Here is a 20,974-nt window from a genome sequence, read left to right on the forward strand (position 1 = left end):
TCAATATGGGGTTGAAAATGTGGCTAAGGTAGTAGAACCAATGAGCAAAAAGTGTCAGATATAGCCGGGTGTGGTGGCTCACACCTGTAATCCTAGCTACTCAGGAGGCTGAGATTTGAGGATCATGATTCAAAGCCAGCCTAGCCACTGAAGTCCGTGAGACTCTTATCTCCAATTGACGAATAGAAAACAGGAAGTGATGCTGTAAATCCAGGGGTATGGCGGTAGCCTTGAGCTGAAGAGCTCAGGAACTGCACCCAGGCCCAGAGTTCAAGTCCTATGACCAACTAAAAAAAAAAAAAAAGTCAACATAAAAGTAGAGGAGAAAATATAACCTACTACTATGCATATAAGCAAATAAAATAGGAAATAACCCAACAAAATAAAGTGGCTAGAAGTACTATATGCCTTTCAATAATAACACTGAACATTAATTGTCTCAATTCTCTGATCAAAACACATAGAATGCAAGATGGATTAAAAAGCCAGACATGCCCAAGGCCATATTTACGAGTCTTGCATACCCTGAGACCTGAGCACCTTGCTGGGGCAGACTGCAGTCCCCAAAACAACAGCAACAACAAAAAAACCCCTTCATGTTGCCTACAAGATATGCAATTTATTGATAAAAACAAATACTAGCATATAGTGAAAGATGAGGAAAAGATCTACCAAGAAAATGGATCCACAAACCAGGCATAGCTAGCTATAACCAAAATAATTCAGAAAAGACAGGTCACTTCATATTAATAAAGGGACCAATTCATCAAGATGAAATAATTACTAACGTGTCCATGCCAAATGGCAGGGTGCCAACTTCATTAAACAACCACTACTAGACTTAATTGCACAGATAGAACACAACAAAATGACATAGTAGGAGACTTCAATACCTACTCTCATCCACACAAAAAATCAGAAAGAGATTTTTATATTAAATGATATTATATACCAAATGGACTTGACACACATCTACAGAGCACTTTGTTCAACAAAGCATAATACATATCCTTCTTAGCAGCCCATGTAACTTTCTCTAAAACAAATACTTTAGGACATAAAGCAAGTGTACGTCTTAGCAAATATAAGAAAATTGAAAAAATCCCCTATATTCTACAGAATAAAACTAGAACTCAATAGTAAAAGAAACTGTAGAAAAAAATGCCCCTAAATTCAATCCTCAGTTCTGAGAGAGGGAGAGAAAGAGAAAGACAAAGAATATATTCCTTGAACTTAAGAAATTCTCCTGTATCTTGTTTGCACAACTAATTTTATCTTAGCAAGTTTCTTCACAGAACCATAAATTCATCTTTAATGAATTTCTATAAATTCCAATTAGTCATATTTATACTGTGTACAGTATTTATCATAACACTCCAGAAGAACAGTATATCCTCTATGGAAACCTAAAAAATAAATGAAATCATCTTAAGAAATTATCTCTATTGATCTCATATAAATTTGTTTTTCATGGATTAAAAGTTCAGTATTTGCTCATGTGTTACTGTAAATCAAAGTTGTTATTAGAAAAAGTGTGAGGCTGTGCCAGCTTGTCTACCATCTATATTCACATATTTGAGCGCATCCTTATTTTGTTTAGAAATGGCATATGGTGCCTTAGCACTATTATAGTCTATCTCTTCAAATGGTTTATTAATAAGTTAAGATAATTAAACAGCTTTGAACAACACAGGGAAACAATCTTTTTGGGACTATAGCACTATGTTAAAAATAGGGACTTCGCTACTATACCTATTTATAAGGGAATTTTACTGTTTTTCTCATAATGTATATCACTAATATCAATTATTGGCTTATTCCCTTTCAGATTCTCTTGCACCAGTTTTTTGCACTTGTTTTCACTATGCTCCCTACATTGTCTTAAACCCATATGAATCTCTTCAATCCTCCCACTTCCTAGAATGTTCTTATAATACTTACCTATTGACCTCACTACTCAATTTACTGGACAGGTGTGTATTTGCTTTCAGCAGCAGCAGCAGCAACATAACAGTACAGATTGCTTTTGAAATGCGGTAGTGGAACCTAAGTAAGGTAATGGAGGCAGCCACACCAGTGTCTGGCCAGGTGCTGGGGGCTGTTGCCTTCTCAGACATCCTGGAGCCTCGTCAGGAAGTAGGGGGCAGTCTACCCAGTGCTGAACAGCCTAGAGGTGAGGGAGGCTATTCACTGAATGCAGATGAGGGATCGGCTTGCCTCAGAAAAGCCTTCTACGGAGAATGAAGGTCTGGGGGAAGGTGAAGCGCCCTCCCTCAGGGAACGTGTGTGCCTGAATCCCTGGAGACAGGTGTAGGCACTTGACTGATAGGTTTCTAGGCTGTCAGTCCAGTACCTGGGACTGGGAGTTTCCTGTGACCCTGACCCTAAATAGACCCAGTCTATTTAGGCCTGGATCAGCTTGGGCACCTGGATGCCATGCCATGTGTCTCCCTGTTCGGGTCCTGTGTCCTGTCTCCTGGCTGTTCTCTGGTTACCATAGCATCCCAGTTCTCCATCAGAGTTGAATTGGCTTGTTGGTATTTTATTTGTTGTATCTGTCACCATGGCCTGTTTCCTGATTATATTGTGTTTTCTGGCTGCTGGACTTTGAGACGAGAGTCCACTAGGTAGTCACTAGCATTTTAATAAAGACTCCAAGATTCACACTTGCAAAACATGGCTTCTGTATATTTGAACCTTCTAACGCTTTCTCTTCTTGAAGTACTGTCTTCACATGGTTTCCTCCTATGTAGTAGATCTCCTTCCCAGCTGACGGTGCCTTTTCTTAACTTCTCCAATTAGAGGGGTCATCCTTTTTCTTTGTGCCCACAGCAGTCCTGCCCCTTATTGTCCTGAAGTTGACATGTAAATGTAGCATACCTACATGTATAATTTAAGATTTAATACAAAAGCTATTCTGAAATGTGAGGCAGATATAGAAATAATTTATAATACAAGTAATAATTTTGATGGACAAATATATAAATACTTCTATACTAGCAAGCACCAATAAACAGTCAACAAGTCAAAACCTATAAACAGGGATATGGGTGTTGTATTAGTCATCCAGGCAAAACTTGTAATGTTTGCATCAGTTTCCAAAATAGTGAACATTTTCAGCTAAAATTCCAAATAAAAACAAGTTCAATTTTCTTTGTATTTACATGATTTTCTTTAAAAAAAACTGAAGAGCAGAACGTATTTTTATGTAAGATAATGATAAGCAGGTTTAACACCTGAAATCTCTGGAATGTATTATATGCTATGTAAATATTAGCTGTTGTTATCTTACTTAACCCTGTGAAATATTTAACCCATTTTATGATAAGGAAATAAACAATACCTAGTGACAGAGATTCTTGATAGCCTGCTCCAAACATCCTACTAGTGTTTCTAGCCTTGACTCTTACTTGGATACAGGGCCTCCTGCCTGTAGCAATCTATTCCAGCAAAGTGGCCATGGATAGGTTCTGGGCAATACTCTATGTAGCAAAAGAATTGCGAATGGCTTGCATGAAATTTCCCTCTAAGGATAGAGGTTGAGTCATCTTGTTTCTGTTTCTTACCTGTTTACCTCTAAAACAGGGCTGTATCCCAAATTACAGAGTAGTGAGAGTTCTAAAAGGATTGTTAAAGAGTACGCAACAAAAATCCAATCAACGCTAGACTCATAAAATTGACAAACTAATAGAAACACTCACTGAAATTTAGAGTAAATAATTCCAAAAGCTGTTAGCATAAGCTACACACAGAATCATACTAAAAAAATTAATAAAAGAAAATTTCTGTCCAATGGGCTCACACCTATAGCCCTAGCTACTCAAGAAGCTGTGGTCTGAAATGACAATTTGAAACCGCTGGTGGCAGTAAAGTCTGTGAGAGTCTTATCTCCAAATAACCATCAAAAAGCCAGTACTAGAGGCCTGGCTCAAGTGGTAAGAGCACCAGCAGTATGTCCCAGAATCTGCAAAAGGGAAAAAAAAAATGTTTTACTATTTCTTGTCGGTATTTTCCAACATTTACATGGACAATATTAAGACAACAAGTAACTAAATGAAGTATACCACTTGTGAGTGGGGATGGAATAACCGGAAGAGAGGCAGGGAGGGAAGTGGTGACATTGTCCGAGAGAAAATTTACTTATGGGCTGGGAGTGTGGCTTAATGGTAGAGTGCTTGAAGCCCTGGGTTCGATTCCTCAGTACTACATACACAGAAAAATCCAGAAGTGGTGCTGTGGCTCAAGTGGTAGAGTGCTAGCCTTGAGCAAAAAGAAGCTCAGGGGCAGTGCCCAAACCCTGAGTTCAAGCCGCAGGACTGGCAAACAAACAATTGAAAGCACTCATTATGTAATTGCAATCCCTCTGTGTATCACCTATATAACAACAATGAAAAAGAAAATAACAGATAATTTACCAACTAGGCCTTTATCTAGCCAAGCCCAATTCTAGACACTTTCATAAGTATTTAATTCTCTCAAACAACTCCGAGGATGCCGACGATTTTACAGGTCTGTTACCGCAAAGGATATTAAAAAAAAAAAAAACTTACTGAGTTAGGAGACTACCCATGCGGCACTGATTCTGAACTCAAGTTGCCTTCCTACTCCAAGTCTCCAGACCTTACATCCAATGATCAATTAATTCCAGGTCCACCTCGGGGTTACAAAAAAAAAAAAAACAAAACCACCCCAGTCCTCCCCCAGCAGCGTGCATTGCCCACGAACTGTTACGGTAGTGCGGAGAGAATGAGCTGATCCTGTCCGGCAGTGAGGCTGTAAGAACGCCAACGCGATCACGATCGATCCCTTTCCATCGTCTACCCGGGACAGCGTAAATGTCCTTACCACGCCGGGCCTCAGCTGGCAATGCCGAGGAAAAACCCGGAGCGGGCGGAGGCACCCTGCCTAGCCGGAGATACAGCCTCTTGGGCGCACTTCGCTCCCCAGGTCTTGCAGAAGAAAGGAGACCCACCCAATGCGGAATCTATGGGACCATGGGCCCCGAACTCGACTCACAAGAACAAAGTAACTCTCCACCGACCAAGCTGATGAGAAGCTACGGCCCCTCTCTGAGGCACTCGGAAATTCCCGGATACCCCAACCCCATTCCACCTCATCCACCGTCGCCGACAGACGGCGAAGCCAACCTTGAAACCCGGCAGCGTCGTTGGGCTAGGAGCGCTTCCCAGAGGGCTGTGCGCCGGGGGCGGGGCCTAAGCGTAAGCGCCGTCGCTGGTTGCTAGGAGACACTGCCCGTCCTCCCTCCTCCAATCAGCACGCATCTCTTTGCGTCCAATCGCAGAAGCCGAGAGAGTGGCGGTGAGAGGTGAAAGGTGACGCGGGGCTTTGGCGGCCATTTCTCGCTCAGCTCACGGGTTCAGGCTTCCAGCAGCGGCTCCTGTGACCAGGGACCGGCGGCGGCGCGGCGGTCGGCGGCGACGGGGAGCTTGTAGTATTCGACGGATTCGCGATGGTCAGGAAAAAGAGCTGGCGGGAAGGGAGGGTGGAGAGGGAGGACGCCCGCCTCCTCCGGCCTGGCGGCGGCGGCGGTCTCACACGATTCCCATTCATCCCCGCGCGGCGGGCCCGGCGCGGGTCGCCGCCCCTTTCTCCCCTTTCTTGCTCCGGGGGTTTCAGGCGCGCTCCTCCCGGTGCCCTCCCGTTCCCCCCACGAGCACCCTGCTTCCTCCCCCTCAAACCCTTTTTCGGGGGATACCACCGGGCAGGCATCACCCTGAGGCGGGCTTTTCGCTTCCCGCCTCCGAAGCCCGGGCTGGGAAGCGTTGGTTTGCTCGTGGAGCGCCCACTACCTTCCTGATCCTGTCCTTGGGTGCTGGGAATTGAGTTTCCGAGGCCCCGGGGCAGGTGGACTCCCCCATGTGTGGAAGGGAGACCCGGGTCGGGTAATGGTGTAGACATTGGTAACTGCAGAGAATGGTTAGGTGCCGGGGGTGGGGTGGAGGAGGGCTGGGAAGGGAAGGGAAGGGGACGACTTTGGTACAAAGGAGGGCTGCTAACGGATTGCCTCCCTAGGTAAGACAGGGCTTAACCTGAAATCTAAATGACAGGAAGAAACAGCAGCAGGAGCTTTAGGGCGGAGATGGACCCCTTGGAAAAATTGACAGAAAGTGACGGCTGCTTATAGTAGTTATGAGATGGAGAACTTTGAGAGCACAGTAGGAGGTTTTGATTCGACTCCCAGGTGTAGACAGAAGCTACTGAAGCAAGTTAAGCAGAGAGGGGTTTGATATGAACAATACTATAGTACTTGCTTTATCCATAATAAAGTTGAGATACTGAAAGGATCCAGTAGTCCCCAAATCATCCAAGATCACTCAAATATGTTAATCTTGATTCTTTCTTTTAGAATGACTTGAGTAGATGGGGATGGGGGAAGTCTGAATTCACTGAGGATGCTAAATAAACTCTCATTGACTGCATTAAGTATGAGGCACTTGTGATGAAAAACCAGGTGGATCTCATCTGGTTTTTAAATTCTTTTACATAGGTAGGCTCTGTGCTTCAGCACTCGTTGCCCTTTAGAAATCATCCTTTGAAACCAAAGTATCCCTTTAGGGAGCCTTTCTGGTTTTGTTTTTCCCCTGCTTTGTTTGGTCCCCTTATATACAGTGTAATCATCTCATAACATCTTAAAATACACATATTACAAAATACTGCAGTGTAATTATTTGAATGCCCCTTCCCTCAGGAGAACAGAGAAGAATATCATAGCATCTTTTTTTTTAAACGCCTTTATTTCTTTAGCACTTGGAACAATGTGTGATAGGTATTCAATGCCTCTTAGGTGAATAATGAATATTTCATTTTGATTAGTTGAATATTAAATTCGCTATTTAAATTTCTCCAATACTTTCTAACATATAAAAGTGAAATCCTAGCTACTCAGGAGGCTGAGATGTGAGAACCACAGTTGGAAGCCAGCCAGGACAGAAAAGACTGTGAGACTTTTACCTTCAATTAAGCATTCCCCCCCCTCCCCCCCAAAAAAAAAGAAAAAGGAGCTGTGGCTCAAGTAATAGAGTGCTAAACTTCAGCAAAAAAGCTCCAGGACAGCACACAGGCCCTGAGTTCAATTGTAATCCTATACTCCTAGAAGGCTTGAAGCACAGTTGAGAGTTCATACCAGCCTGGGCTACAGAAGGAGACCATATCTCAAAAGTAGAACAAAAATGAAAAAATTTGCTTCATTTGCATGTCATAAACTATTTCCTAGCCAGGCAAGGTGGCTCACACCTGTAATCCTAGCTACTCAGGTTGCTGAGATCTGAGGATCATGGTTCAAAGCCACCCGGACACAGAAGTCCATGAGACTCTTATCTCCAGTTAACCACCAGAAAACTGGGAGTAGTGCTGTGGCTCAAGGGATAGGGTAGTATCCTTGAGCTGAAGAGCTCAGGGACAACACCCATGAACAACCAAAAAAGAAGTTCCTGGTAATTTTTGATAGGGGAGAGTGGAAGGTAAGCTGAGCAAGAAGAATCAATTGTATACTTTTTTTCTACAGAGTTTACCTCTCAATCCCAAACCTTTCCTCAATGGACTAACAGGAAAGCCAGTGATGGTGAAACTTAAGTGGGGGATGGAATACAAAGGTTACCTGGTATCTGTGGATGGCTATATGAACATGCAGGTAAGCTCAAGAGTTTAAAGATTATAAAATTGTGTTTTACTGCTGCTTATCTCATTGCTTAGTGTGTGACTAAGAATAATATATACAAGTTAGATGCTAGAGGCTCAAGCCACTAGCTTGATTCACTACTTGGAAGACTTAAGTTCAGAAGACTTGAGTTCTGGTGGATTGCAATTTGAGGCCAGCTTGAGCAGAAAATCTGAAGATTCCATCTTGGTGGAAAAAGCTGGGCAGGTATATACCACTTACCATCCAAGCTTTTTTGGTGGTTAATTGGAGATGAGTCTCAAGAATTTGCCTGTCTAGACTGGCTTCAAACCACGATCCTCAAATCTCAGCCTCCTCAACAGCTAACTAGGACTACAAGTATGAGCCACTGATGCCTGGCTTTGTAAGTCATAGTTTCAATCTGACAGGAATCATTTACTAGGCTATAGTAAAACCAAAAATTCAGCTACTGTGACGAAATGTTCTAGGATTAGTGGTAATAGCCACACAACTATGAATATGTATGGAAAAAGTCCCTGTACAGTTTAAAGTGAGTTTTATGTTCTGGGGTTTGCACTAAAGAATCATGTATGCATTTATTTACTCTTTGAATTTATATTGTTTCCCAGAGTTAGAAAATGAACCTCTAAGCTGAGCGCCAGTAGCTCGGGCCTGTAACTTTAACTGCTCAGGAAGCTGAGATCTGAGGATTGCGGTTCAAAACCATCTTGGGCTTGAAAGTTCTTGAGACTCTTATCTCTAGTTAACCACCAAAAACCTGCAAGTGGAGCTGTGGCTCAAGTGATAGGGTGCTAACTTGAGTACAAAAGCACCGGGACAGTGCCCTGATTTTAAGTCCCAGGACTGGCACACAAAATAATTCTTCTTTCTTCCCTCCTCCTCTTCTTCCTTTTCCTTCCCACCTTTCTTCTCTTTCTTCCTCTTCCTTCTCTTCCACCCTTTCTTTCTTCTCCTTTTCCTCTTGGAGGTCTCACTAAATTAGCACAGGCTGTCTTCAAACTTGTGATCTGCTCGCCTCTACCTCCGAAATGCTAAGATTATAGGAATGTACCACTAGCCAACTAAACAATTTTTTTTTTTTTTTGGTAAGTGATGGGGCTTGAACTCTGGGCCTGGGCGTTGTCCCTGAGCTCTTCAGCTCGAGGCTACCACTCTAACCTTGAGCCAAGCCCCACTTCCCATTTTCTAGAGGTTAATTGGAATGAGAGGCTCAGGTCCTTTTGTGCCCTGGCTGGCTTTGAACCTTGATCCTCAGATTTCAGCCTCCTGAGTAGCTAGGATTACAGGCGTGCGCCTGATTGTTTAGCACTGAATGCTTCAGGAAATCTTTTTTTTTTTTTTTCTGGTTCTGGGAATTGAACTAAGGGCCTTGGACTAGTCGCTAATCTGATTATCTGTCACCTGAACTATACTCCAGCAGATTTTTTGGGGGGCCCATTATGGGGCTTGAACTCAGTGCTCCTAGGCACTGCCCCTGATCTCTTGCTCAAGGCTAATGAATGCTCTGTCACTTGGAGCTACAGTGCTACTTCCAGTTTAGAGGCTGCCTTTCTCCACGCATTTTTTGATATACCCATTAGTTGTATATTAGAAATATACAACTTGAGTGGTTTAACAACTTTTATGTTGAAACAAACCTTATGTTTTGACATTCATAAGTGTTGTTTTTATTGAGTGTTTGAAACCAAAAGCATTACAGTATAAAAAAATTTAAGTTGTTGGTATAGAGGGGCCACTCAGTATGTTCTCTCATCAGTAGATATATTGCATTGTTTTCCTTATGCATGATTAAACTTATATATATGTATTTTGTTTTTAATTTAAAGCTTGCAAATACAGAAGAATACATAGATGGGGCATTGTCTGGACATTTGGGTGAAGTTTTAATAAGGTAACAAAATAGCAGAAATATATGTAAGGTACATATATTAGAAATGTTTTGTAAATAAATAGTGTGTCGATTTTGGAATTGCTTTTTTTAAAAAAAAATCATTATTTACTAAACTGTTCTACCACTAAACTTCAAAAGTCTTTAAAATTGTTAAATCTATCAAAGTTTAAGTTTGTCACTGAGATGTCATGACAAGCACATGTTATAAAGTAAGTACCTATGCTCTAACAAATCTATATAAAACTTAAATAATATGGTATTCTGCAGTTTCATAATCAAGAAAAGCTTACACTGGTAATGCAGATCATAGGTGGTTTTAAGCTGAAACAACAAAACATGGGCTGTTTTTCTCTTTACAGGTGTAACAATGTCCTTTATATCAGAGGTGTTGAAGAAGAAGAAGAAGATGGGGAAATGAGAGAGTAGCCACTTGAGGGGATCTTTTATATATATATATATATTTCTAGACAATACTTTTTTCCAATCTGACTTGGGACAAAGGTGTTGAAGAAAAAGAATGGCGCCTTTTTGTGGGGGATTTTTTTTTATATGTATATTTCTAGACAATAAAAATTTGTCAGCCTGAATCTCTTACTATTCATATGTAGGTATTTATATGCAAAGCTCATCGTTGAACAATACACTGTTGAAACGATACATTCATTTTTTTTGGTAAGATAAGTACGCTTTCTGTAAGAAGCAATTATCCTTTTAATATTCTTATGAAAGTGAATTTCAGCCCTTACATATTAACTGAAACCTTTTAAGAGCAATTATTAAGGTTTTGGAGCCACTTTCTACATGTATAAAATTAAACATTTCTTACTAAATAAATACTGTGTTTAGTAAATTACATACATAGTCTATATCAGTATAGTCTAAGCATTCTATATCAGTATAGTCTAAACAAATTACACAGTATAGCTAAAATTGAAACCTCGCCTAGAAATTAAAATGTGGAGATAGGACACAACAGAAATAGTGACCTGACATTTAGGTTCAAGGTCTGTTATTTGTTCACTTAAGAGAAACTTTTCTGAATGAAACTTAATGTGAAATAAACATAGTCTTTAAGGTTATGTCCGGACACGGTTAATTGTTAGCAGAACTCTTCTCTGTATTGTTCCAATTTTGGTATATGTGCTGCCAAGGTGAGCAGAGTTGTATACTCTTAACTATGATATTCCATGCTGCTAACAATGTCCTTTGAACTTTCCTTTAGCTCGTTGAGAAAAATAGTATGTGTCAGAGAAAGATCATCATTACATATTAATGGTCATTTCCCTTATAGTTGTTCCCCAATTAGGAACAACTCAAAATAAATGTTTAGCTATGGAGTAATACTTAGAAATAACAGGAAGCTTTAACAAAAGGAAAATAACTCTAATCCTAAACCTTTGGAATAGGGGTCTGTCTTCCTTCAATTAAGACAGTGTATGTGGCAGGATCTGCCATTACTCAAAAGTTAAAATCTATGACATTTGGTAACAAAATTCTTACTGCTCCTGTTCACTTAAAAAAATACTCTTCCTCCAATGATTTTGCTCTTGACTCACTGACTAGAACTATTTCCTGTTTGTTATCAGATAGAGGTTTTGAGCGGAAGATGAGGCGTCTTCCCAACTGAAACAAAAGAAAAACAATACTTATATTTAATACAGTACATAAAATGGTCAATATTGACTTGGTTTTTACATGAACAAAATTGTTAAAATACCTAATCACAGTTCCCAAGAGTATTGATAATGTAATGGATGGCCAACATTCTAGGCAAAGTTAAGTAGCAAACTGAGCACCCATGGTAAACCTGAGCAATTATGTTTCACAGTGAAAAGAGAAGGTATGAGTAAAGTCAGCCATACTTCAGATAATGGCCAGTCTACACCATGTTAGAAGGTAACATTTGATTTCATAGCAAGTGCCATGGTAAGTTTTCCCTCTGTGTTTTGTTTTTGGTCTGGAATTTAGAAATTGTGATTAAAAGTCACAGAAACAAGCTAAGTCGTTTCTGTAATTCTAGCTATTCTGGAGACTGAGATCTGAGGATCATGGTTCAAAGCCAGCCTCGGCAGGAAAGTCCATGAGAATCATTTCTCCAATTAACAATCAGAAAACAGGAAGTGACCCTATGGCTCAGTGGTAGTTAGCCTACCATTGAGCCAAAAAGTTCAGAGATAGTGCCCAGGCCCTGAGTTCAAGCCCCATGACTGAACCCCCCCCCAAAAAAAAAAAAAAAAACAGGTACTTTTTTTTAGATGAGCAAGTATACTTTAATTTTTAAAATTCCCTTTTTAATTAACTTCAATTTAGTCATACAAGGAGGTTGGTTTTTTAAATTTAAAACAAAACAAAAACTTGTGCCACTCCTGGAGCTTGACCTTAGAGCTTGGGGCACTGGTCCTGAGCTTTTTGTTCAAGACTAGTATTGTACCACAAGTCCACTTCCAACCTTTTTGGTGCTTAATTGGAGGTAAGAATTGTACAGGCAGGACCAGGAGTTTGGCCTAGTGGTTAAAGTGCTTGCCTAGCATGCATGAAGACCCGGGTTCGATTCCTTGGTACCACATACATAGAAAAAAGCTGGAAGTGGTGCTGAGGCTCAAGTGGTAGAGCTCTAGCCTTGAGAAAGTCCAAGGACAGTGCTCAGGCCCTGAGCTCAAGCCCAGGACTGGCAAAAAAAAAAAAAAAAGAATTGTACAGGCTTTGAACCTGTGATCCTCACATCAGGTCTCCTGAGTAGCTAGGATTAATAGCTGTCAGCCACTCACCAGTGCCCAGCTGGAGGTTTAATTTTTGACATGTCCACATACATGTGCAATATTTCCTTCCCTGCCACTCCCAGTACTGGGGCTTCAACCCAGGGCCTAATTTTGGGACTTTCTCAAGGCTAGAGCTCAACCACTTGAGCCACACTTGCACTTCTACCTTTTTTTTGTGTATGTAGTACTGAGTAGTCGAACCCAGGGCTTCGTGCCTACTAGGCAAGCACTCTACCACTCGGCCATGCACTTGGTCTGACAGTATTCTTTGTTTGGATAAGTAGAAGATCTTTTGATTTTGTACCACAGAGACAGACAGTTGAATACTGTTGTGACTAGACTCGTGAAGAACAAAACAAACCTTTTTCTTGGGTTGTGCTACAGCTCTTTCCAGAGCAGCTTTTAACCTTTGCTCTTGGTGGAGTTGTTTTTCTCTCATTTTCTCATCACGCAACCTGTTCCAAAAAGGAAGGGATATTTTTTTAAAAATTCTTAAATCCACAGGATTTTTTTGGGGGGGATGGGGGTAGGTCAGTCATGGGGCTTTGATCCCTGGGCCAGGGCACTGTCCCTGAGCTCTTCAGCTCAAGGCTTGCACTCTACCACTTGAGCCACAGTACCACTTTCCATTTTCTGGTGATTAATTGGAGATAAGAGTCTCACAGACTTTCGTGTGGGCTGGCTTTGAACTGCAATCCTCAGATCTCAGCCTCCTGGGTAGCCAGGATTACAGGTGAGAGCCACCAGCACGTGGCTAATCCACAGAAATTTAAAAGTGCATCATTCATATTTGATAATGACCAATCTAAATGTAAGGTCTTCCAAACAATAGCTTTTGAATATTTAACAATTCTACTTTCACTATAATTTTGGAAGAAATAAAATATACCCACATCATAATAAAAAGTGAGGTGAAGTCTTTTCACTCTGATTACATCCTAGCACTTTCTTTACCATATTAATTTTCAGTTATTTCACCATACACACATGTGAGTGTGAAGTACGTTTTAAACTTCTCTAAAAATAACATACAAAAAGCACACATCACAAGTGTGTAGCATAATGCCCTTCTACCCAAATGTACAGTTAGTCTTTTTGAATGGTATCCTTATTTCTAATAAATTCAATTAAAGTCTTTTTTTAGGATGTTGTAAGGGAAAAAAACTGATGAAAATTGTCTAGTATAAGATTTGGTATAGAATAGCAGCTCAATAAATGATAGCTATATTATGGTTCTTTATAATTATATCATCAATACAAAGGTTATACGGGGTAGGGGGAAATGTCCAAAGCCATAATATATTGTGGATTTCATTTCTATGGAAGAAACTCTCTCCCCTAGTAATTTAGTGAAGAAATAACATCTACCATTAGTGGCTGGTATTTGGTATGTGCTTGCTCCCTGGTATGTGTTCCTTCCCTGTTTTGACATGGATTAACTGAATCCTCACAACAACCCTATGAGGGTTGAACCATTATTGCCATTTTACATATCAGCGGACTTGCCTGCCTTATACTACCCACCTAAAGCCACCAACCCCCCTCCCCCGCCATGGTATATATTTGAACCTAACAGGCAGGTTTTATGTCCATGCTTGCAGTTGTATACTGTCTGCCTCCTATTATGGTTTTTGCTAAAGCCTAGACATCCCACTTCAGAACCTGACACCTTGTTCTAGTGGTTATGTTTGTAATAATCATTGTTCCAACAAGACACCTACTATCCTCATTTGACTTGTAGAAATCTGCCTCTAAAATACCCTGATGAGGTGTGGGGTGAGGTTTAAGGGACAGTGACTCTTAGGATATTGTCTTGAGGAATAAGAGTCCGTGAGCAAATGCTGTCAGTGTTGCCAGTTTGGCATCTTGTGTGGCTCTGACTCTTAGCAACTCCTTTATAGATGGGAGTCCCCCTATGAATCTCAATTAAAGGCTCCTAATTCTATGCTTTGGACCTTTACCATTAATGCAGTTCTTCCATGTGCTAGCTATTCAAAAATGTTCATGTTCAGTTCACACTGAAGAGTTGCGTTTCCAGGCTGAAGTGTAAACCCTGTTCACCTAGCTCTTTTTCTTTACTGTGCTGGTTACCAGTGCTAATAAATAACACTTTCTTTTCTAAGAATATTTGAGCACATCTTATATACTAAAGACTAGTCCTGGACTTGGAGTTTGGCCTACTGGTAGAGTGCTTAGCATGCATGAAGATCTGGGTTCTATTCCTCGGTACCACATAAGCCAGAAGTGGTGCTGTGACTCAAGTGGTAGAGGTCTAGCCTTGAGAAAGCCCACGGACAGTGCTCAGGCCCTGAGTTCAAGCCCCAGGAATGGCTTTTTTTTTTTTTTTTTTTAAAGAATAGCCCCATGAGGAGGCCACCACTATTTCCTTGTATGGCAGTTGCTGCCATATAACAGATCTGGTTAAGGTGGAATCCAGGCTAAAGCAGCCTCTCATGAGGTCATTCACTAGATGTCTATGGTAAGACATTGATAGTACTTTTGCCGTCTCTCCTTCTGTTTTATCCTCTCAATGGCCTCCACGTTTTCTTTGGGGATGGACTCGATGAGATCACTCAGTTCCACCAGGCGATTTTCTACTTTGACTAGTTTCTGAACTGCTGTCAGGCTGCCAACCTCAGCATCTCCAATGCACATAGTGTACACTTGATTAATTTTCTTACTAAGTGACTGTATCAGTTTTTCCTGAAATGAAGAAAAGAAGGCATAAAATAACTGTCACTATGCTCACTCAATAAATGCAAATTTCCATTTTATTGTGTTACAATGAAAAGTTCTAGGGCTGGGAATGTGGCTCAGTGGTAAATCTGTGCCATCTATGTCATGTGTTAGCCCCACTTCTTTTTTATTCTAATGGATAAAACTATGATGCTGGATAATGGCTATTTGCACATATGCCTTGTCCTTCTAAGCACCTGGAAGGAAAATGCTACTTCTAATGCTTATAGTCAAATACAAAACAGTGCACTGCATGTAACTACACATATAATAAATGTTTGCTGAATAAATGAAAGTATTCTCTCAGAAAACTGCAAGCCAAAGAATTTCCAGGCTGGCCTGCGAGAGCCTTTATAGGCTCTCCTTTGGGAATCTAAAGAGATTTGAGCCAAACCTTCCAATCCCTGTACCTCGACACTGTGCTCTTTTAACTGTTCATGGAGTATCTTGAGCGTGGAAGTAACATATTTCGGGACCTTGAAAACATTCTCGTTCTTGTTTTCGTTTTCGTTCTCATTCTGGAACTTATTCTCCTCTGTAAAACTGGCTCCTGATGCTAAGAGGGTCTGAAGAAAGTGCTGGGCAAAGCAAATCGTTCTCCAGGGAATATTCTGCCCCACTTCCTGGTTCTGCTCAAGAAGATGAGAATCACCATAAAGCCAAGAACAAACAATATACCCAAGACCTCTGTGATGTCTACCTCTGAGCAACCTGACCTACAACTACACATGCCCTATTGTCCCTTCCCCTCCTGCTTTACTGAGTGTCCTTGTAGTCCTATTTATCATAAAGTTTGTCCCCCCCCCATACTTAGTGCATTTCTGTCTACATTGAGAAAAGCCTGGAGAAATGTATTTTTAAAAACCTTGAAAAAATATAAAATAAGCCAGGCTCGGTGGCTCATACCTGTAATCCTTTCTACTCAAGAGGCTGAGATCTGAGGATTGCAGTTCATAGTCTGAGATTTTTATATCCAATTAACCACCAGAAAAATAGAAGTGGTACTATGCACAGCTCAAGGGGTAGGATGGCATCATTGAGCTAAAGAGCTCAAAAACAATGCCTAGGCCCAGAGTTCAAGTCCAATGACCAACAAAAGAAAAATATGAAGAAGCATAAGACTTATTTGCCTCTAACCTCTCAAAATAATCCCCTCAAAATAACTCACATTTCCTATTTACATAACTACAGTGGGATGAAATACACTATACATGGCAAAACGATCTAGCTGTAACAAATCCGTAAAGCAGGAAAAAATAGAAGTTCAATACTAGTTCTGAGAAAAAGCAGTTTATAAAAATGGCTGGCATTGAGTTTTAGAGATAAACAGGCAATAATTTCACAGTATCTTTGTCTTCCCCCTTTTAAAAAAATGTTCCCTCGTTGAACAGGAGAGGAAAAGTCAAGTGGCATTTTCCTCAAATAACAAGGTAGAAATAGCATTAAGTTAGAGATGGGAATGAGATCAAGGATGATATAACTTACGTATAGAAAACATATGGAGAGCCTGACCCAGCAAAGTTAAAGGACAGAGGAAAGAGAACCAAGCAGAGACCAGCCAGTGACAGCAGGCAGAGAAGCCTGAGGCTAGATCCCTAGGCTCGCCACCAGATGGCAGGCCCAGCCCAGAGAGGCGTAATCAGGAGGTGCTGAGTTTTGGGGAAGAGCAGGACTGTAGATGATAGCACCAAAGTGAGAACTCCAAGCCAACAGCGAATGGCAGTGATGTGACCAGAGCAATACATTAGAAGAGAATGCCAACAGAAGTTTTTGGAACCCAAGGATTCTTTTAGTACTGCTCCCCACTTCCCAGACCTTCTGGTAGATGTACATAGGACTAAAAGAAGAGCTGAACACATTCTGCAGATGGAACCATGTGTGACACCTGATGCTCCATTTCATGCCCGCCGGAAACAAACTAGAACAAGGAGGACACATCACATGACTCTGTGTCTACAAAGTTCATAAACAGGAAAGTCAGCTGATGGTGGGAAAAGCCAGTATGGGAGTCACCTTTGAGGACTCTTCAAACTGGAGAGGGGAATGACAGCCTGCTGTACGTGCTGAGTGGTACATGGCCTATGTTGAGAGATACCCTCATCATTTATGCACATTTTTAAAAACATGTGATCCTAGAGTTTGATCTACCACTAGAGGCACACCTCAATGCTTTTTGCTTAAGTAATTCATTTAGTTATTAGTTACTGTGGTATTTTCAGTGCTTGAGTTTTAGCTCAAGGCCTGGCACTCTACCATTTTGAGCCATATCCTTAGCCCTTTGTGTTTTATTTTCTAAATAAGGTTTTGATTTTTGGCCAGAAGCTGGACTGTGATCTTATGTACACTTCTTGTGCAACTGGGATGACACACATATACCACTGTGTCCAGCTTTTTATTTACTTATTTTCTGGGGCTGGCCTTGAATTGCCATCCTTTTGATTTCAGCCTCCTGAGTAGCTATAAGCCACTGCACCCCGCTTATTTATTTTTCAGATAGTTTTGTGATGTTTTGCCTAGATGAGCCTGGATTACAGGTCTTGTTTTTATACTGAGTAGCTGGAATTATAGGCATGAGCCACTGGATCCAGCCTAAACTTTTAATTTCAAAATAAAATAAAGGAAAAAATTTAGGGATTTAGTACAATTAGAAATGTGACCATTTTGAAAGAAACACTTGTAATGAGCTTAGCTCCAAAGTAACCATTTCTTTATGAATAGCAAAAATAAGTACCTCACATATATCAGCAAAGCAAGAAAACTTTTTAAAAATTAGGACTATGTTTTGTATATTTTGGGATCTGAAGGAATTGGGTTGGAGAATTGTAAGAAAAGCTTTCTGTCCCCTTCCATTTGTTTTTATTTTTTCTTCAACTCTGCTTCTTCCTTCCATGCTGCAGAGTTCTGGGAGACTACGAATTATCAGCCCATTGTCCAGAGTGTGTGTATGCGTCAGGCATAACTGTGATTAAACTTTTACTGGATAGCCTTGAAAAGGTATTTTGCTCTTCTCTATTTAGGGATCTGGTTGCTTCCATGGTTAAGAGCATTGAAAACTCCACTTTCTTCCAAAGTTGAATGAAAGGAGCTTACTTCAGTGAAGTTTTGACAAATGTCACAGATACTTACATTTTTCATGTCAGTCGGCTTCAGAATTATTTAAGAGAACTAAAGGATGGAAAAGACCCAACTGCCCACCAACAAAAAAAATGGGTACACAAAATATGGTAGCTATGATGGAGTATCACTTAGTCTTAAGAGGAATGCAGTTCTGATACATGTTACAACATAGATGAAGCTATATAAAATAAGCTAGACACCAGTGGTATAAGTCCACTTATAAGTGTTAACCTAGCGGAGTCAAATTTATAGGGAGGGAAAGAATAGTGGTTGCTGGGGAACAAAAGAGGAAGGGGAAAAGGCTAGGATTCACAGAGTTTTGCTTTTGCAGGATGGAAGAGTTTCGGGCACTGGTTGCAACACAACATGAATGTATGTAACACTACTGAACAGTGCATTTATCATTTATGAGATGTTAAAATACATGTTGAAAATGGATGAAAAACTGGAAAAAGATGATAGTGACAGTCATGCAACATGGCAAATATACTTAATGTTATTGGATTACATTGGTACCTTGTATACATAAGTTATGAGTATTCTTTTCAAGGTAGAGTCTTGATGTAAGGCTAGCTCAGTCTGGGCTGAGATTCTTCTTCTTGTGCTTCTATGTCACTGGCCGACAGGTCACACTGCTGTGCCCAGCCATTGTGTTTCCCCTACACTGATATACCAGGTGCATGGCAAAACACCCAGCCATTAGTTGACATGAGTCTTTTTTTCTCCTTTTTTTTGGGTGGGGAGAGGGGTCATGGGGCTTGAACTCTGGGCCTGGGCATTGCCCCTGAGCTCTTCAGCTCAAGGCTACCACCTTGGAGCCACAGCCCCACTTCCTGTTTTCTGGTGGTTAACTGGAGATAAGAGTCTCCCAGTATTTAATTCTGAGGCTGGCTTTGAACCGAGATCCTCATATCTCAGCCTCCTGAGTAGCAAGGATTACAGGTGCGAGTCTGCGCCTGGCTTGACATGGAGTCTTGTAAATTATTTTTCTCCCCTCGGGGTGGTCTCAACCTGTGATATCCCATCTCCACCTCTCAATAGCTGGGATTACAGGCTTGAAACACCATGTCTAGCTCAAAGTTGTGTATATATGACTACAGTTTTTTTAATGGTTAAAAAAAGAATGAAAGGGGGAATGCTGTTATACTTCCTGCTGTAGCTTTGCGTGACCCCAGCCCTTGCTAACTCAGGGTCTTGTAATGCCCTAGGATATGAGAGAGAAAGAAAGGGGAATTTTGTTAATGCAGTTGGCAAGGGAGGATAGTCATCTTTTTCTGATGTAGTCCCTACAATCTATATGAAGTCAATGTGTTTGAAAAATGTCTGTAAATATATATTAGCCTCAAAGATTCACTTTGAATTGGTAGTCCATTTGAGCATGTTCAAGAAAAGCAATTTGAAATGGAGGTCTGAATGAATATTAACCTCAGCATTCATTCAACAAACATTTATCGAGTACCAGTTTTATGAGGACACTAAGTAACAAGGCAATCTTTGCACTCAGATCCCTGCCAATTTGAATTTTTCCAATATAGTAAACTGACCATCTACATCCTGGCAACAATGATGCTAAGGTGGTTTTTCTTGGGAGTGGTGATGGGTTTAAACTGCTTACTTCTAGTGATTAGCACTCAAGGAAGGCAAATGATGATTATCTTGAGCCCAAGGAACATGACCGTAGGCCCCCCCCCCAAAAAAAAAACAGAAAGAAAAGGAAAGATTACCTGAGTATCTGAATTAAATTCTCCAAAACTGAAGAGCCTGGATCTCAGTTCCAATTCTGCTGCTTTTTCCTCCTCTCTCGCACACTGGGCCTTGAGTAGTTCCTTGTGCTCCAACAGAAAGGTGACATTGGCATTTCTATTGTAAAGGAAGAGAGGGGTCTTCATCTATAACTGGCTTTAGTGAGGGAAGCAGCGATTAGGAGCTCCAGCCTTCTTTTTTTATTTGTAAATTTTTTCATATATTTTTATTGTAATTAATAGAAGGGTTACATGATATTCACCAGATAGAAGGCGCATTACTTCACATACATTGATACCCTTTCTCATGTCTTGGTCCCCATTTCCCTCCCCCTATCCCCACCCCCATCTTGTTTTCCCCCCTTCCTTATCCTATTTCAAATAACCAAATAAGTATATATATAATATATCAGAAAACAAGATAACATACTGTAACAATATGAGATAACTATGGAATAGCAAAAAAGAGAGGTAACAGTGCATTAAGGGCAACAATCACTCATTATATGGCTTTTGTTTCTATATCCTGGAGGTCCTTTCATTTACTGTTACACTATATGGCCTTATGTATCTCGGTTTTGCTCTATTGTAAATCTCTGGTAGGACAGCCCAAGGTTTCTACTGATTATGACAAATGAGGGAAACAATTGAGCCTATGTTCCTTTGAGTCTGGCTTATTTCACCTAATATGACTTTTTCTAAGTCTTTCCATTTCCTTACAAATGGGACAATGCCTTTCTTTCTGATGGCAGAATAGAATTCCATTGTGTATAAATACCACATCTTGTTGATCCACTCATCAACTGAGGGGCATCTGGGTTGGTTCCATATTTTTGCTATGGTAAATAGTGCTGCAATGAACATTGTTGTGCTGGTGGATTTAGTATGTTCTTGTTTCTGGACAGTTGGGTAAATGCCAAGTAGTGGAATTGCTGGGTCATAGGGGAGCTCTATGTTTAGTTTTTTGAGGAACTGCCATACTGCTTTCCATAGTGGTTGAACAAGTTTACACTCCCACCAACAGGGTAGTAGTGATCCCTCCTGGCCACATCCCTGCCAGCATCTGTTA

At 40.8% G+C, this 20,974-nt stretch overlaps 2 protein-coding genes and 1 long non-coding RNA gene across 5 annotated transcripts in view; 1 reads left to right on the forward strand and 2 right to left on the reverse strand.

The window, feature by feature from the left end:
* Positions 1 to 2,345: 2,345 nt before the first annotated feature.
* LOC150067371 (uncharacterized) lies at positions 2,346 to 5,130 on the reverse strand. The gene is made up of 3 exons (XR_016539564.1): positions 5,017 to 5,130; positions 3,702 to 3,964; positions 2,346 to 2,880 (listed from the first exon to the last, which is right to left on the reverse strand). It is a non-coding gene; the product is annotated as an uncharacterized LOC150067371 (long non-coding RNA).
* A 202-nt stretch (positions 5,131 to 5,332) lies between these two features.
* Snrpf (small nuclear ribonucleoprotein polypeptide F) lies at positions 5,333 to 10,138 on the forward strand. The gene is made up of 4 exons (XM_090328434.1): positions 5,333 to 5,473; positions 7,526 to 7,651; positions 9,487 to 9,551; positions 9,911 to 10,138. The coding sequence occupies exons 1-4, from the start codon at positions 5,471 to 5,473 to the stop codon at positions 9,975 to 9,977; spliced, it is 261 nt and encodes an 86-aa protein (XP_090184560.1). The 5' UTR covers positions 5,333 to 5,470; the 3' UTR covers positions 9,978 to 10,138.
* Positions 10,139 to 10,226: 88 nt separating this feature from the next.
* Positions 10,227 to 20,974, reverse strand: part of Ccdc38 (coiled-coil domain containing 38) — a 37,464-nt gene continuing 26,716 nt past the window's right edge. For 2 of the 3 annotated variants that reach the window (XM_090328431.1, XM_090328432.1), the window contains exons 14-18: positions 19,888 to 20,023; positions 15,457 to 15,675; positions 14,808 to 15,013; positions 12,672 to 12,765; positions 10,227 to 11,174 (exon numbers count right to left, since the gene is read on the reverse strand). In XM_090328431.1, coding sequence (XP_090184557.1) covers positions 11,061 to 11,174; positions 12,672 to 12,765; positions 14,808 to 15,013; positions 15,457 to 15,675; positions 19,888 to 20,023 — 769 coding nt within the window. In that variant the 3' untranslated portion in view covers positions 10,227 to 11,060. The remainder of the gene's footprint in view (positions 11,175 to 12,671; positions 12,766 to 14,807; positions 15,014 to 15,456; positions 15,676 to 19,887; positions 20,024 to 20,974) is intronic. The other variant, XM_090328433.1, reaches the window with a different exon arrangement.

The sequence above is a fragment of the Megascapheus bottae genome, chromosome 2 (assembly GCF_031878675.1).
Source record: "Megascapheus bottae isolate mThoBot1 chromosome 2, mThoBot2.hap1, whole genome shotgun sequence".
In the NCBI taxonomy this organism is placed as follows: Eukaryota; Metazoa; Chordata; class Mammalia; order Rodentia; family Geomyidae; genus Megascapheus; species Megascapheus bottae.

What these genes read in the sequence shown, in the direction of transcription:
- Snrpf (XM_090328434.1), top strand. An exon ending in ATGGCTATATGAACATGCAG is followed by an intron (nt 7,652 to 9,486) that starts GTAAGCTCAAGA and finishes TTTAATTTAAAG; the next exon opens with CTTGCAAATACAGAAGAATA. An exon ending in TTGGGTGAAGTTTTAATAAG is followed by an intron (nt 9,552 to 9,910) that starts GTAACAAAATAG and finishes TTCTCTTTACAG; the next exon opens with GTGTAACAATGTCCTTTATA.